The 16872-nt window shown below is 27.4% G+C and overlaps 1 protein-coding gene across 2 annotated transcripts in view; it reads left to right on the forward strand.

Moving 5' to 3' along the window:
• The first annotated feature begins 332 nt into the window (after positions 1 to 332).
• LOC117177290 overlaps positions 333 to 16872 on the forward strand; it is a 120630-nt gene continuing 104090 nt past the window's right edge. The window contains exons 1-2 of one of the 2 annotated variants that reach the window (XM_033367884.1): positions 333 to 635; positions 13845 to 14202. In XM_033367884.1, the coding sequence (XP_033223775.1) occupies positions 14113 to 14202 (90 nt within the window). In that variant the 5' untranslated portion in view covers positions 333 to 635; positions 13845 to 14112. The remainder of the gene's footprint in view (positions 636 to 13844; positions 14203 to 16872) is intronic. The other variant, XM_033367885.1, reaches the window with a different exon arrangement.

The following is a 16872-nucleotide window of genomic DNA, read 5'->3' on the forward strand; positions in this document are numbered from 1 at the left end:
TAAAAAATGTTAACTATTTCAAAAGTGGTATTACTAATGAGTAAAAAAACGTTAATCTATGAAAAATTTAAGACCATTACCCTATTTAACTTTAAGGAACTAATAAAAAGGAACCAAGAGAAAGGTTGGCCTGATATCAAGACGGGCCGCGGATGCATCTGAAAGGAGGGGGAGGGACCTACTCACCTGGTATCCACAAACAATGACAGCAACACATCTACTCTTGAGATGAAGAGAGAGGTCTTGTTCTTTGGCGAAGAGTGAAGTGTGGAGTGGAGAGGAAAGGAGAGGAGTATGAGTCCGTGGAGAGACTTTGCTGCAGAATGTATGGCGTATGGAAGCTGTGGTTAGAAAGCCAATCCCGCGATAGCTGTTTAGTTTAGCATAGTCCAGTCCCGTGATGTCGCTTGTCCGCGTGCCAGTGTTCAACGTGTACTCGACCGGTACCAGTTCGGTACCAGTTAGTCAGTGATAATCGATCTTCCTTCGTGTCGGATGTGTTTTCTTCGATTCAGGTCGTTCGACCTCGACCTCTTGATGGAATATTCAATGTGAATTGCTCGCTTGTTCCCAACTTCCCATGTCCTCGAGATCTCGATCAATGGACTTTCCTGTTACACCACTGCTGAACACAGGTGCGGAACAAAAGTCAATTAAATCACCTGTCTTCCCCAAAAATCAGTGCAGCAAAGGTGTTCCACAAATTCATTCCTTAACATATTTTCTACTCAAAAAATAATCTATCAAAAGGTCAAAGCAGGTTCTTTCTACATACCTGTACTTTTCAAAACAAGTGGTTCCATGATACATTCAGGGAAAGGAATGAGATAACATGTTTCTCTTTGAGTGTAATGACTACAACAATCATTTTTAAAAGAATACATATCTGGAAGTTTATAACTATAATTTTCTATTAAAAGGTAATTACTGCTACATAGTAGGTTCTTTCTTTATACTCATATTCCTGTACTTATCAAAACAAGAACTTTCAACAGACATTCCGGAAAAGAATTGAAATGACATGTTCCTTTTTGAGAGTAACAGCTAACAATTATTTTCATTTTCATCATTTCCATTTATATCAGAAGTTAATTTCTCTTCAAAGCGAATTCTCTCTACAGACCTGAACTTTTCAATACAAATGCTTTTATCAGACCTTCCGGAAAATAATTAAAATAACATGTTTGTTTTTGAGGGTAAGAAATAACAATCATTTTCTTTTCTATCAGAAGTTAATTTTCTTTCAAAGTTGGTTGTTTCCACATGCCTATACTTTTCAAAACAAGTGCTTTCAACAGACATATCAAAAACAAAATTAAAAGAAGATTTTCATCTTTAAGAGCAACAACTAACAAACATTTTCATCATTTTCAGTTCTACCAAAAGTTAACTCTTACTTTGAATTTAGTTCTTTCTACATACACTTTTCAAAGTTTGCTTACAACAGAATTCCAGAAGAATGTGAAAGAACATGTTCCTCTTTGAGAGTAACAAATAAGAATTATTCTGATTTCTATCAGAACTTAATTTTGCTTCAAACTGGATTCCTTCTACATATCTATGCTTTTCCAAACAAGTGCTCTTAACAGGCATTCCGAAGAAGAAATGAAAGAATATGTTTCTCTTTAAGAGTAATAACTACAACAATCATTTTCGAAAAAATACAAATCTAGAACTTTAAACAATGATTTTTGCTCAAAAGTTAATTATTGCTTCAAACTAGGTTCTTTATATATATTTATAGTACTTCAATTGTCAAAACAAGTGCTTTCAACAGACATAGCGAAAAAGAATGGAAAGAAAATGTTCCTCTTGAATGTAACAACTAACAATTATTTTAATTTTTGTCATTTACATTTCTATCAGCAGTTAATTTCCATCCATAGTGGGTTCTTCCTATATAGACCCATACTTTTCAAAACAAGTTTTTTATCATATATTTTGGTAAAGAAGTAAAAGAAAATGCTCTTCCTCGGAAGTGACAAACAACCATCATTTTCATTACTATCATCATTTAATTTTCCTTTAAAGTTGGCTCTTTACACGTACCTATGCTTTTCAAAACAAGCGCTTCAGCAGACATTGAAAAAATTTAATGAAGATCTTCCTCTTTGACAATAAAAACTAACAATGATTTTTATTTTCATTTCTATAAAAAGTTAATTATTGCTTTAAGTTTGGTTCTTTCTATATACCTATGAAATTTGCAAAACAAGTGCTTCATCAGAATTTCGGAAGAAAGTGAAAGAACATGTTCCTCTTTGAAAGTAACAAATACCAATCATTCTCATTTCTATAAGAATTAAATATATCTTTGAAAAGTGTTTTTTTACTACGAAGTTTTACTATAAAGGTTCTTTATGCATATCAGGAGTTAATTTTTCTACAAATAAGGATCTTTAAATAAACCTATACTTTTCAAAACAAGTTCTTTCAACAAATATTCTGGAAAAGTACTGAAATAACATGTTCGTCTTTGAGAGCAACAAATAACATTAATTTTTTTCTATTAGAAGTTAATTCTCCTTTAAATTTGGTTGTTTCTACACAAATATATTTTGAAAACAAGTGCTTTCTATATCCATACCAAAAGAATTGAAGGAAGATGTTCCTCTTTAAAAGTAAAAACTAACAATCATTTTCATTTATATCAGAAGTTAATTTTTACTTTAAATGTGGTTCTTTCTACGCACCTATATGCTTTTCAAAATATGTACTTCCATCGGAATTTCGGAAGAAAGTGAAAGAGATTCGTAAATATGAATCATTCTCATTTCTACCTGAATTTAATTTTTCTTAAATGTTCTTTCTTTCCACATACTTATACCTTTTAAAACAAGTGCTTTCATAAGACATAACAAGACATTTAAAGAAGATGATCCTCTTGGAATGTAACAAATGAAAATTATTTTTATTTTTATTTTAATCGAAAGTTACTTTTTACTTTGAATTTGGTTCTTTCAACATACCTATGAACTTGTCAAAATAAGTGCTTTCATCAGAATTCCAGAATAAAGTGAAATAACATGTTTTTCTTTGAGAGTAGAAAATAAAAATCATCCTCAATTTCATCATTTCCATTTCTACTAGACTTTAATTTTTCTTCAAAGTGGGTTCTTTCTACATACCTATACTTTTGCAAAAAAGTGCGTCCATCACATATTCCAGAAAAGTAATAGAAGAACATGCTACTCACTGAGAGTAACAAATAACACATTTATTTAAATTTCTGTGAAAATTTGTTTTTTACTATAAAGATTCTTTCTACATACCCATATTTTGGAAATAAAGTGCCTTTAAAACACATTTCGGAAATAAGTGAAAGATCATGTTCCTATTTGAGAGTAACAACTCATAATGATTTTCATTTCCACGAATAGAATTTCTGAAAACAAAACTAAGAATGCAACGAGCAATTTTTGATACCACCATAATATGCTCCTATTGTAATTAAAAAAATTCACAACAAAAAAAAACGAGAAAATAAATGATCTTTGGACAAAAATAAATAAGAGGATAGAAAAATGTCTAATTTCTAAATTTTATTTCAATCAGAAGTTAATATTTCTTTAACTTAGGGTATTTCTGCATACCTATACTTTTCAAAAGAAGTTCTTTCAACAGTTATTCCGAAATGAATAAAAAGAAGATGTTCTTCTTTGAGCAATTAAGATTTTCTTTTTTATAATATTCATCTTCATTTCTAAACAAGTGTTTTCATTATACATTCCGGAAAGGAAGAAAAAAACATGTTCCTTTGTGAGATTAACAACTTACATTCATTTTTATCATTTTCATTTATATTCGAAGGCAATTTTCCTTCAAACTAGATTCTTTCTACATACGTATAATTTTCAAAATAAGTCGAGTTCAAAAGACATTCCGGAAAGAATTGAAAGAAGATGTTCCTCCTTTAGAGTAAAAAGTAATAATTTTTTTAACTTAATCATTTTCATTTCTATCGGAAATTAATTTCCCTCCAAAGTAGGTTCTTTTCACAGACCTATACTTTTAAAAATAAGTGGATAAATTACACATTCTAGAAAATAAGTGAGAGAACATATCCCTCTTTAAGAGTAATAACAACAATCATTTCCATTTCTATTACATGTCAATTTTCCTTCAGAGCAGGTTCTTTCTCCACACGCATACATTTAAAAAGAAGTACTTTTAACAGAAATTCCAGAAAAGAAGCGAAAGAACATGTTCCTCTTTAATATTAACAACTAACAAACATTTTAATTTTTATTTTCAGCACCATCAAAAGTTAATTTTATTTCCAAGTAGGTTCTTTCTACATAGCTATACTTTCCAAACATGTTCTTTCATCATAAATTTCGGAAGAGAAGTGATAAAACATGTTCCTCTTTGAGAGCAACAACTAATAATCATTTTCATAATTTTAATTTCTATCATAAGTCAATACTTCTTCAAAGTAGACTCTTTCTTCATAGCTATACTTTTCAAAACAAGTGCTTTTAACATATATTTCAGAAAAGAAGCTAAATAACATGTTCCTCTTACAGTGTAACAACTAACAATTTCGAAATAGAATCACTCTTAAATTTTTATAACTACATTTTCCTTTAAAGTATATTTCCAGTCCTACTGATAAGATTTTATCTGAGTGGTTCCAGTTTGAGGCTTCAATCACAGTAAATTTGAAGATATCGTTTTTGCTGAATCATTATTCAATCTATATCAAAATAAATAAACAAAAGACTGTAACAGTCTTGGAACATTCTGCTACAGATCATATTGATACCTTCAGATTTAGTGAAACGTGAGTCAGTCATTTGATGAGTGGAAAATGTCTGTGATGAAACACTTGATATTTTTTTCCCCCACAAATTGATCATATTACACTGGTGATAAACCTTTGCATACCTAAATTGGGTACAAATTGTAAAGAAAGCATTGAACATGGTATATGTATTCTTCTGAACCAGAAGAAACTTATAATCATGTGCCAAATATTTTAGATCATTTAAAAAGAGCGGGTACTTTAGTAAACAAGGGGAAGATCATGTTCCTCTTTGAGAGTAAGAACTAACAATTTCTAAATAGAATCAGTATACATTCTCTAAAAAGGTTTGTTATCTTTCAATGCTTATTTCCAATAGTACTGATAAGACTTTACCTGAATGGTTCCAGTTTAATTCTAATGATCTTCAACGCGAGTGAGTCATTTGATGATATCTATAATGAAACGCTTTTTTATCTTTTGGTTTCCCTATAAATTTATTTTATTGGAAAGTTGATTAAACTTAGTTCAGTGACGTAAAGTCGAATTAGAAAGTACCGAGAGACATTTTTGTTTGCACGAGGAACATATTGCACGAATTAGAAGCCTGTTTTTGCGCGCGCAGATGGCGCCAGTGCACGTGTGTACTCACTGGAGCCACATTTTAAAAACATCTTGTGCTTGTGTGCTACCTTTTAATGCATGAGTGCATCCACTCATGAAAGGACATTATGACGTAAACGCAAAATGCGTCTCGAAAATTGGTCAGAGTCGGTATATGGCTAGGTATTCACCTCCATGATTTAAGACCTGGATTTCGCACTGGATGTAGGCTAAATGATGTAACTTTTAACTGAAAAATCCAGTCAGACCACTCCTTCCGAGAGAAAATTTAACAGCGCTTTTCTAAAAAAATGTTAACTTGTTCATATGATTTGTTTTGATTTACAACTGACAGATCAAATGCCACGAGAGCCTAATCCACATTTTCACGATTTTATAGAAGAGATAAAAAACGTTTTTCTTCTGATTGCCGGTCGGGTACTTTTCCCTTAAGCTACTAGAGAAATCGAAAGAAGAATACTTTTTTTTTAGAAATACAAGCATTATTTTACCATGTGTTACGTATTTAAAATTTTCAGGGAATCTGCATTATCATCAGAGAGTAACATAAATTCTTCATTTTTGTTTTGGCTAGATGGAGCTATCAATTAAATTTTTTTTAAATTTCCGTGGTTCGATTCCCATCGGAGCGAAAGAGAAGATCTTTTTTCAAAAAATCTTTAATTTTAAAAACGATTTTTATCTCTTCTATAAAATCCTGAAAAAGTGTATTAGGCTCCATCTAGCCTGAAAAAACGTTAAGAATTTCTATTAGACAGATTCCTTGAAAGACAGAAAATATCCTTAAAAATTGAATTTTTAATTTAAAACAAATAAGAAAGGATTTGAGAGATAAATTCGAGCTAAATTGAATTGGTTTAATTCAACAATGGTTTAAATAAAATGTTGTAACTGAAAAATGCAGTCAAAACAATTCTTCAGAGAGAAGATCCACATACGCCCAATTTTCTAAAGTTTTCTAATCTACTTTATGTGATTTATAATGATTTATGACTGATATAAAATTTACAGTAATTTTTTTCTATTTAAGTTAATATGTTTACTTCTGAGAACTAATACTCCGTGACATCAATAGGAGTACAATAGCGTGGGAGTGGTATTTATTTCAATTAGAACTCGTATACCTGCTTCTGTTGTAACAAGGTCGTTTCGGTAGAATCGTTTTTAGAGAAACTCTTTGGTACTTTGAAATAGCAAAACACACCTTTTTTGTGTGGCCGGGGGGGGGGGGGATTTCGACTATTTTAGGCCTAAAATAAAAAATGGTTAGGGTCTTTCTTAAAATAAGTCATGTTATGAAATTTTAGAAACCACTTATCATGAGAAGACATGTGAATGAGAACTGCATGACTATAAATAAAATTTCACAGAATACAGGGTGTCTGCACTACCCGGAAAACATGAGATTATCAGGAAATTTCGTTTTAAGTCAGGAAAATTTTTTGAGAGCCTGCTTAATTTCTTTTTAAATTGCAATGCAAAATTGAATAACAATGATTTTTCGTTTGCAAAAGTAGCTTTATATTACTGTCTGAAACATTTTTTTTTATAAGTTCGTTTTTTTATTCTTTAGGTTTGAAATTAATGTTTTTAACTGAAAATATAACTATTCTATTTTTCGTTGAACGATGCTCGTTCTTAGTTCAAAGTTCAAGTATCTGTTTGAAAATCATGTGTTTTGGTTAAAATTCTATCTTTTAGGTAGAAAATTAATCTTCTTGGTTGAAAATTGACCTTTTTGCTTGAAAACGGACAGTTTGTTTAAATTTTTTTCCTCTCTTTTGTCTGAAGAATGTCTCTTAATAAAAAATTGAACTTTTCTTGAAAAATCGTCTTTCTTGTTAAAATATTAAATACTTCATTTAATGCTCAGAATTCATTCTTTTTTGGATGGAATTTTAATCATTTGGTTGAAAGTTGAACTCTTTCGGTAAAAATTAATTATCTTGGCTGAAGATTCATCATTTGATTCGAAAATTCATCCATTTGGTTGAAAAATGAGCTATTTTGTTCAAAGCTCGGGCATTCAACAACTGAAGATTAATTGTTTTTAAACAGAAAATATAACTAAAATATTGCATCAACTTAATAAAAAATTCTTCGATTTCATTAAACATTAATTTTTCTAACTCAAAATTTAACTATTTTATTTTTGGTTGAAAAATATCCTTTTTAGTTGTTAATTCATATATTTGATTGAAAATTCAATAGTTCTGTATTAAAAATTCGTCGCTTTGGTTTAAAAGTCTTCCATTTCAGTTTAAGATTTATCAGTTTAGTTAACACTCATCACTTTGGTTGAAATTGTTTGTTTTTAAAATGAAAAATTAATTTGTTTACTTAAAAGCTTAACTATGCCAATTTTTGAAAATTTAGTTAGTTGTTTGAAAGTTAGAATATTTTGTTAAAAACTATTTTTTTTTTAAATTTAAAGTATCATCATTCAAATTAAAATTTTTTTTCTTCTGTGACTCAAAATTATTGTATTTTTAGCTGTAAGTTTAGCTATTCTATTTGGATATTACGTCATTTTGGTTAAAAATTCGTCTCTTCTGTTGAATATCAATTTTGTAACTAAAAATGTAACCATTCAATTTCTGGTTCAAAAATTAACTTTTTTAAAGAAAATTCGTCCTCCTTGGTAGGAATTAATGTGCTTGGTTGAAAATTCACGTTTTTTGTTAAAGATTTATTCATTCTAGTTAAAGATTTATCATTTTAGTTTAAAATGTATATTTTCAGTTTAAATTCAACTCTTGCATTTAAAGATTTATCATTTTAATTTTAAATACATAATTTTAGTTAAAAATTTATTTCTCTTTGGCTGAACATTATTTTTGTTAAATAAAAATTGGACTATTTTTGTTTTTTTTGACAATTAATCTTCTTGTTTCAAAATATGACTTTTGCTCATAAAATTAACTGTTCCAGTTAAAGATTTATCATTTTATTTGAAAAATCTTCACGATGACTGAACATTAATTTTTTTAATATAAATATTTTTTATTTTAATGGAATATTCATCTTTTTATTTAATAATGAAATTACTTGGATGAAAGTAAAAAACTCTTATGTTAAAAAATTTGAGCTAAAAATTAAATAATTCAATTTTTTTAAATACGGTTTTTTCAAACTCAAAATGCAAATATATGATTGAAAATAGACCTTTTTTAGTTGAAAATTCAACTATTTGGCACTATGAAAAATTATACCTTGAAAAAATTGAGATACTGTCCAATTTTTCATCTCAAAGGTTTAAAATTGATTATTTTTCTACAATATCACGAAAATAGAGTAAGTATTGTTAAGGATTTATTGAATTCGTATTTTTTGATATACTAAAATTTAAAAAAAATGTTCGCCCTGAAATATAAAAATTGATGAAAATACAAGAGTAACAACTGTGGCCTTCGGAATCAAAACGCTATTGAAACTGTTTTTCTACCAAATTTCTCTACAAAACAGTCTAATTTTGTACGAAATAGTAAAACATTTGAGAAAATACTTAAATTTTTAGTAAAACAATTAATTTAAAAAACTAAATTTTTAGAAAGTCGTTCAACTTTCAACCAAAGATTTGAATTTTCCACCAGAAAATATTTGTTAATAAAAACAAATTTTCAACAAAATACTTGAATCCTGAAATAAAAAATATGAGTTTTCAACAATACACAATTGTTTAACACGATGATTCAATTTTCTACCAAATTGTTGAATTATCAACAAAAAAGTTAATTTTCAACTGAGATTTGTTTTTTTAACCAAGAAATGCGAAATTTATACCGAAAGAGATGAATTTCTAACCTAAAAAGACGAATTTTTTAAATTTTAAAGCCAAAATAAACGAATGTTCAAGAAAATAGTAAAAAAAATTATCCGAGAATAGTAATTTTCAACAAGAAAATTTTTATTTCAATCAGTGAATTGAATTTTCAATAAAATTCCTACAATTTTTGATAAAAAAATGCATAGAAAAATCACTTTTTAGGAAAGTAGTTTAAATTTTAACCGAGGAGTTAAATTTTCAACATTTTTGAATCCTTAACTAAAACACATTAACTTCCAACCAAACAGATCATATTTAGAACCAAAACATTGCTTGTTGATCAAAAAGATGAATTTTTAACAAATGCACACATTTTCAACCAATTAGTTAATTTTTTAACTAAAATATTGAATTTTCAATATAAAAGTTAAATTTGAACCGAAATAGATTAATTTTTAGACTGTATCTAGTCGTCCCGAAAAATTAGGAGAGTTGAAAAAGGGGATGGATTAGTCATCCCGAATTTCGAGACACAGTCTTCGAAAATAGGACCTGACAAATTTTGGTTAGTTAAATTTGTCTAAAACTTTAATATTTATTTTTGATTAAAAAATTTTTTTTATTGAAACCACCCTTCTCGAGAAAAAGCAAAAAGGTGAAAAATGCCAAAATTTTGTTTTGGTATTTTTGTTTCGTCAGTAGGCATTTTTAATTTGACTTAGTATTGGGATTAATCAGAAATATAAATCACTATTTTCGAAGATTAGAAACACTAATTGAGAAGTTATTTTATTCAAAGTTTAATAAAATTACTTTAAAAAAGTGATATACATTTTTCTGCGAGAATACAAATAAATTCAATAAATTAAACAATATTAATAATAGGCACAAGTCCTAATTTACTGTAACTTTTGTGTTATTTATTGCATTCATTCAATTTTTTCTGTAAAAATATTTCTCGTTTTTCTTTCCTATTTGTACAAAAAATTTAAAAAAAATTAGATCTGATTTTTTTTGTAAATTACTTTTGGTGAAATTTGTGATAATAAAGACGAACTACTAATTTAGGGTTCTCAAGTGTCTAAAAATATCGTAAATTTTCGTGTGTATTTTTTAACTTTTTCAATTTTTCTTGAGAAGGGTTGTTTCAGTGAAAAAAACAATACGCAAAAAAATGTATTTCATAGTGATCTACAATTTTCATTGAAACAATTTTTTCAATACAACAAATATTTTTTAAATAAATCAAAGAAAATTCATGGAGTTTTTCCACGTAATTTTAGCAGATTTCTTCAAAAAAAATTCTGTTGAGTAGGACCAAATTTTATACAGTTGCTTTTTCACGGTGGGCTTCAGCGGAAGTAAATTCAAAAGGGTTTTAAAAGATTTCAAGATATTTTGAGGAATTGTAATTGTTTTCAAAAGCTTTTTTATATATTCTAAGGGATTTGAAGAGATTTCTACATATTTTCAAGATTTTAAATAATTTTAACGCGATGTCATATATTTCAAAGTATCTCGTAACTCTGTATACAACACAAGCCAAATTTGATTTTTCCAGTTCTAATTCTGTCCCTATACTGACCCTCCATTGATCGAAGTTGGGTGGGACTGACGTTATAATAAGACTCCACCTTATAAAGATTGTTTTGTAACTCTATGCTTTTTTCAGTCCTCAAAAACACAAAATTATAATTAATAGCCCTCCCCTCACAAATATTAGGTATTTTCAAAAACGGCTTCACCGATTTTTTTGTTTTGGACACAAAAATATCGAAAGGTTTCACAGTAATGATTAAATAAAAAATTGGGAGATTCTAGATCTTTTTGATGCTTTTCTTTTGAAGTCCACCATGCTTTAGGTATACAAAAGAATAGGACCCAAGGATTTTTTAATTTAATACAATTTTTAGTTTACGTTATTCACTAGTTTGTATCTATCAGAAAATTAATTTGAACCTAACGTCTTCATCAAATGAAGGTCCTGTTATCGGATTAGAAAGTCAAAAGATAAATTAATGTTATTCTATTCTGGTTTTATCAGCCTGCAATAAATACTAAATAAAAAAAATATTGTAGGGTGTCAGTTAATTAACAACCATAGTTTTACCGATATGCAGTTAATGAATTCAAGCGTGAAAAGTGGTATTCCATTCAATCCGGTTGTGAGAGCTTCCATCTTTGTTAAAGATAAAGGAACTTCTTTTATTAAAATAACTAATTATAGATTTAAATAACTCCTAAAAATTTGTACTATTGCAACTATAAAAAATAATACGTCAATAAATGTAATTAATGTTAGATTTTGCAGGATAAAAAAATAATTAGAGACAAAAAATAATTCATTACAAAACTAAACATATATAAATATGACAAATCCTTCACTCCTGTGCTAGACCTTGAATATTAATTACAAACACTATTTTAGAACATTTTGCGTCATGATTAGTGTTTGCTTAAGAAGAAGAACCTTTTTCTATCCTCAGCTTTTTATAGCTCAACAATCTTGATGATTATTTTTCCTCATGAATTTCCTCATAAGAACTGGAGATCATCTGCAAATGGGATGGCCGCGAAACTATATTAAAAAAATTCCCTAACTTTTCCCTGATTTTTTTTACTAATTTTTACATCTACAAGAATTTTCAGCCAAAAAGTAGTTCTTTTTCGACCTGGAATGTAAAATATTTAAAATATTGCTGTAAGATATTTTAAATTATTGTGTAAATGATCGATATTAAAAAAAGCTTCTATGTTTAAGCTTTAAACAAATGGTAGAATATTAAAAGAATCAATTAAAAATATTTTAAAATATTATAATTTTATAATAATTGTATTAATTATATTGATTAGATTATTATAATATTATAAAACATGTGATATATTACACAATATTTAAAATACTCGTTATTAAACAACAACAAACTTTGCGTTTAAAGTTTTTTTTCAAATATATAGCAATTGATTGCTCCATATATGCCATTTAAAATTATGTCTTTGCAATTTTCTTAATATTTGTTATCTTAGGTTGAAAAAGAAAATCTTTTAACCGCAGATAAAAATTTACCAATTTAGAAAGAATTGATCAATTTCAATTAAATTCAAATATTTAAACTTTTAAAGGTAAATAAGTTATAAAAACTGAACTGCAAATTGAATCAATCAATGCAAAATGTATTTAAATTAAAAAAATTTTAAATTAAAGCTTAAAAAATGTTTATTCAAATGCTTAAGAATTTACTTTAATTATAATTTCAAGTTCAATGATTACTTTCAAATAAAAATTTGTCAGTAAAAAGCCGTTTACCTGCGAATATTTTTTTATCTTCTATACATTTTGCAGTTCGAAAATTAAAAAAAAAAAATAGAAATCCTGCAATCATTTTCAATTATATAAATTGAAGCATATATTAAAGGATTCATAATATTTAAAAACCTTATCATTTTAGGCAAATATAAGCTAGGAACATTAATTTGCACATCAGCATTTGTTTTGAAATCTTACCTTAAAATACCTTAAAATCCTTCAGATTCTTGATTTTTTATTTTGAAAATATTTAAAATTAATTTTTTAAGAACAGATCGTTCTTCGTTTTGCTAGGACTTTATATAAAATTTTTCTTATTCATTTTATACCTTCTAAAATGCTTGAAAAGCTTATGTTTTGAAATCTTTTGACGTTTTAAATTATTTTCGAATATTTTCAAAACTTCTAAATATAACTTAAAAGTACTCAAATATTTTCTAAATTATCCAAAACTTCAATTTTATTTCGAGATTTTCAAATAATCTATATTTAGTTAGATTTAAGGTTTTTAAAACTATTGTTGCAATTTAAAATATTAATAATTGTATACAAATTTGTATCATAAACATAAATTTAAAAACACGCGCGCTTAAAACTTTGTCTTTAATTTGTTTCTAAATCAACAAATCGATTTTTAAGATCATTTTTTATATTTTTTTAGAATACTATGATATTTTCAAACAAAATTGTTTACTTAGAAATATATAGTTTTTAGCTATTGTTATTTCAAACAATAATTTTAAAAAACTTTACACATTCAAAAGGAATTTCTTTGATAAAAATATTTGATTATTTATTTTTTAATGAATAAATGATATTTAACAAAAAACAATTCTTAAATTGTTTAAATGCGGGAATTTATGATTCGAGAACTTTTCAATTGGGTACTTTTATATTTCGGGAATTTTATAATTTCGTGAATTTCATTATTCGGGATTTTTCTGTCGCCGAATATATTCAATATCTTATAAAAATTTACAGTAAAGTACAAGTCGAAACGATGATGCGGATTCTAAAAATATGACTTGCGAAAATTTCTATTTTTTGTTTAAATGTTTATATTTCTACACTGAAATAAAAAATGTTAAATTCTATATTTTTCTATGATACCTTGTAGATTTTTTAAACGAAGCAAACAAAAAATTATTAAAATGTAATACGAATTTTTGAATTGTAGAAACTTATACTTTGATGTTAATTTATTTTCTACAAGAAAGTTTAAAAAAGAAAATCAGCTATTTGTATTTATTTGTATTTTTTTGTTGAATTAAAAATTATTATCAGGAAAAAGTTATAATCTAAAGAAGATTCGATGGGCAAGTACTGTTATTTGATCATCAGAAGATCTAATGCAGTACTTGAAGCAAAACAAATCGTTTATAAGAAGATTTTGATATTTACAGCACGTTTGAACGAACACTCATCGAGAGGCTAAAACGACTACGTGATTTTCTCCTTCTCTCTCGGCTGAAGATATTCGATTGGTAATTCGCTTGACCGATTACATTGTTCAGCGGTATGTGCTAAGTCGTGAGAAAGAAGCCTTCAATCGAAGATGGCTTGCATTATTCCAGAATCCAGAATTTTGAATAAAACGCTTCTAAGAAAATAAAATCGGTTTGAAGAGAGCAGGAAACTGCTGAATAAGAGAGGAGAGGAGAGAAGAATAAAATGGGACAAGCATGGTGCAAAGAGAAGACTACCAAAGCTCAGGATTCCAAATCTCCTCTGGACAGGGTCTTCTTACGTTGTGCTCACAGGGTATGCGAACCTAATTATTAATTCATTAATTATACAGGAAGAACTTTCTTCAATTATCTTTTCTGTTGCATGTACACTGAATTCCTTATAAGTTTCTATCTTAATATTAAATTAAGCATTTTTCGTGTTGTAATCAACTTTTACGTAAGAGTCCGTCCGTAAAGGGATGTCTATAAACTACGTTAAAAGTTTTGGATACCCCAACATTTTATTGAAACATAGGAAAGAATTTTTTGAATTAAATTTTTTCTAAAAAAAAAGATCTCCTTTCCTTCGCTGGAAATAGAACCACAGGTCTACCTATTACGGATCGGGTGATCTTACCATTAAGCTACTGGAGAGATTAAAAGAAGAATCTTTTCTTAGAAAAACGATGTCTTTATTAAGATTTTATGTTTTTAAAACAATTCTATTTTACAAGGAATCTGTATCATCGACAATGGTAACAACCGATCAGTGGAGATATTTTTCACCGACCGTGAAAATTGTAATCAACACTATCGATCTAAGTTAACTTCTTAAATAATAATCATTCTTTAAGGTCTTTCAAACTAGATGGATCTATGAATTAATAATTTCTAAAATTATATTTTTTTGCTCAAAAAAAGATCTCCTTCACTCCTCTGGGAATCGAACCATAGGTCTACCGATTGCCGGTCGGGTGATTTTCCTTTAAGCTACTAGAGAGATCGAAAGCAGAATACTTTTTTAGAAATACACACATTATTTTGCCAGGTGTTACGTATTCAAAATTTTCAAAGAATCTGTATTATCATCAGAGAATAACATAAATTCTTCATTTCTTTTCAGACTAGATGGAGCTATGAATTAATTTTTTTTTAAATTAATGTCGGTTGGGTGCTCTTACCACTAAGCTACTGAAAATTGTTTTTCGATCCTTCAAAGAAAATTATTGTAAACACCATACTGAATTCAATGTCAAACACTGCATATTTCTAAGATTTTAAGTCGAAATATATGTTGAAAGTTGAACAAACAAGATTAATTTTTTAACCAGAAAGACAAATTTTCAACAAAATACCTAAATTTTTACTTATAAAGGATAAATTTGTGACTAAAAATGAAATACTAAAATTTGTAGATGAAAGAATTAGATTGCATCCAACGGAAAAACGTATTTAAAAAAGCTGATTTTTTTACCTAATAATTCAATCTTGAACCAAAAGATAAATTTTTCAGTGAGAAGATGTTCTACAAAAAAAACGAAGTTTCAACAAAATTGTTGAATTTTAAAGCCATGAGGATGAATCATCGACAAAACGGTTGAATTTTAAGCAAAAAATATGTTTTTTCAACAAAAAAGTTGATTTTTGAAATAATTGAAAAATTTTCTACCAAAATATTAAATGATCAACCAAACGAGATTCATTAAAAACCAAACAATTGCATTCCTAACAAAAAAGGATGAATTTTCAATCAAGAAGATTAGTTTTCGACCAAAAAAGAAATAGTTACATCGTCACTTTAAAAATGACCCCCTCCCAAACAATTTTCAATAAAATAGTTTTATTTACAACCAAAGAGATGAGTCTTCAACTGAAATAATAACTCTAAAAATAAAATCGATTTTCAACAAAAAAATTCAACACAAAAGATGATTTCTTAAGCCTAAAGATTAATTTTCTATAAAAATAGAATTGATAAATAGAAATTTAACAAACTAATTTAAACTTCAACCATTTAGTTGAATTTGCAACTAAAAAATATTAATTTTTAACCATAGAGTTCAATTTAAAACAAAAATAGTAGAACAATAAGATGAATTTTCTACAAAAACCAATTTTTTTAAATAGCGAAAATATTAGTGTAGGTTTTTTTTCAATTAAATACATGTTTAAAAGATTACACTTTTTTACTCTTATTTTCCTCTTCGTCCTTTCCTTAGCCAATAAGAAAATCGAACTATTTTTCGGTTTATCTTAATATCTTTAACTTGGGTAAAGATTGAACTATTATATCAAAAATTAATTTTCGTTATTGTTGAAATTAAATTTTTTAACGGATTATTTATATTATCAATTTTTTGTTGTTCAGAAGTTGAACTATTTTCTTAAAACTTAATTTTATTGGTTGAATGTTCTACTGCTTTGTTCAAATTTCGTTTTTCTGCAATTAAAAATTAATTTATTAAATGAAAATTGATTGATTGCATTTTTGGTTCGAAATTGATCTTTTTGATAGAAAATTAGGCTTCTTGATATAAAATTCAATTATTTCATTTAAAATTAACTTTTACATTGAGAACTTATATTTTGGTTTGAAAATTCAAATGGTTAGTAGGGACTTCTAAAAAAAATAAACTGTTTTGGTTTAGGATTCAACTATTTTGTTGGAATATTGGTGGGAATATCAATTATAATTATTGGTATACCAAATTGTTTGATAAAAATCATTTGATGTTGTTTCAGATTCGTCAATTTAGTTAAAATTTTAATTATTTTCTTTAAGATTCTACTAATTTGTTAAAAAATGCATCTTTTTGTTTGAAAATGTAAATGTGTTACAAAAAATTCTTCTTTTTAGAGCGAAAATTGGCCTTTTCTCTTCAATTCAAAGGGGGAGGGTCGGTAAGGCCGGTTTTTGGCCTAATTTATTTTTGGACCAAAAAATCTGAAAAAATCATGGTAGTATCTTATAAGTATCCCGAGT

This window comes from Belonocnema kinseyi, chromosome 7 (assembly GCF_010883055.1).
Source record: "Belonocnema kinseyi isolate 2016_QV_RU_SX_M_011 chromosome 7, B_treatae_v1, whole genome shotgun sequence".
Classification (NCBI taxonomy): Eukaryota; Metazoa; Arthropoda; class Insecta; order Hymenoptera; family Cynipidae; genus Belonocnema; species Belonocnema kinseyi.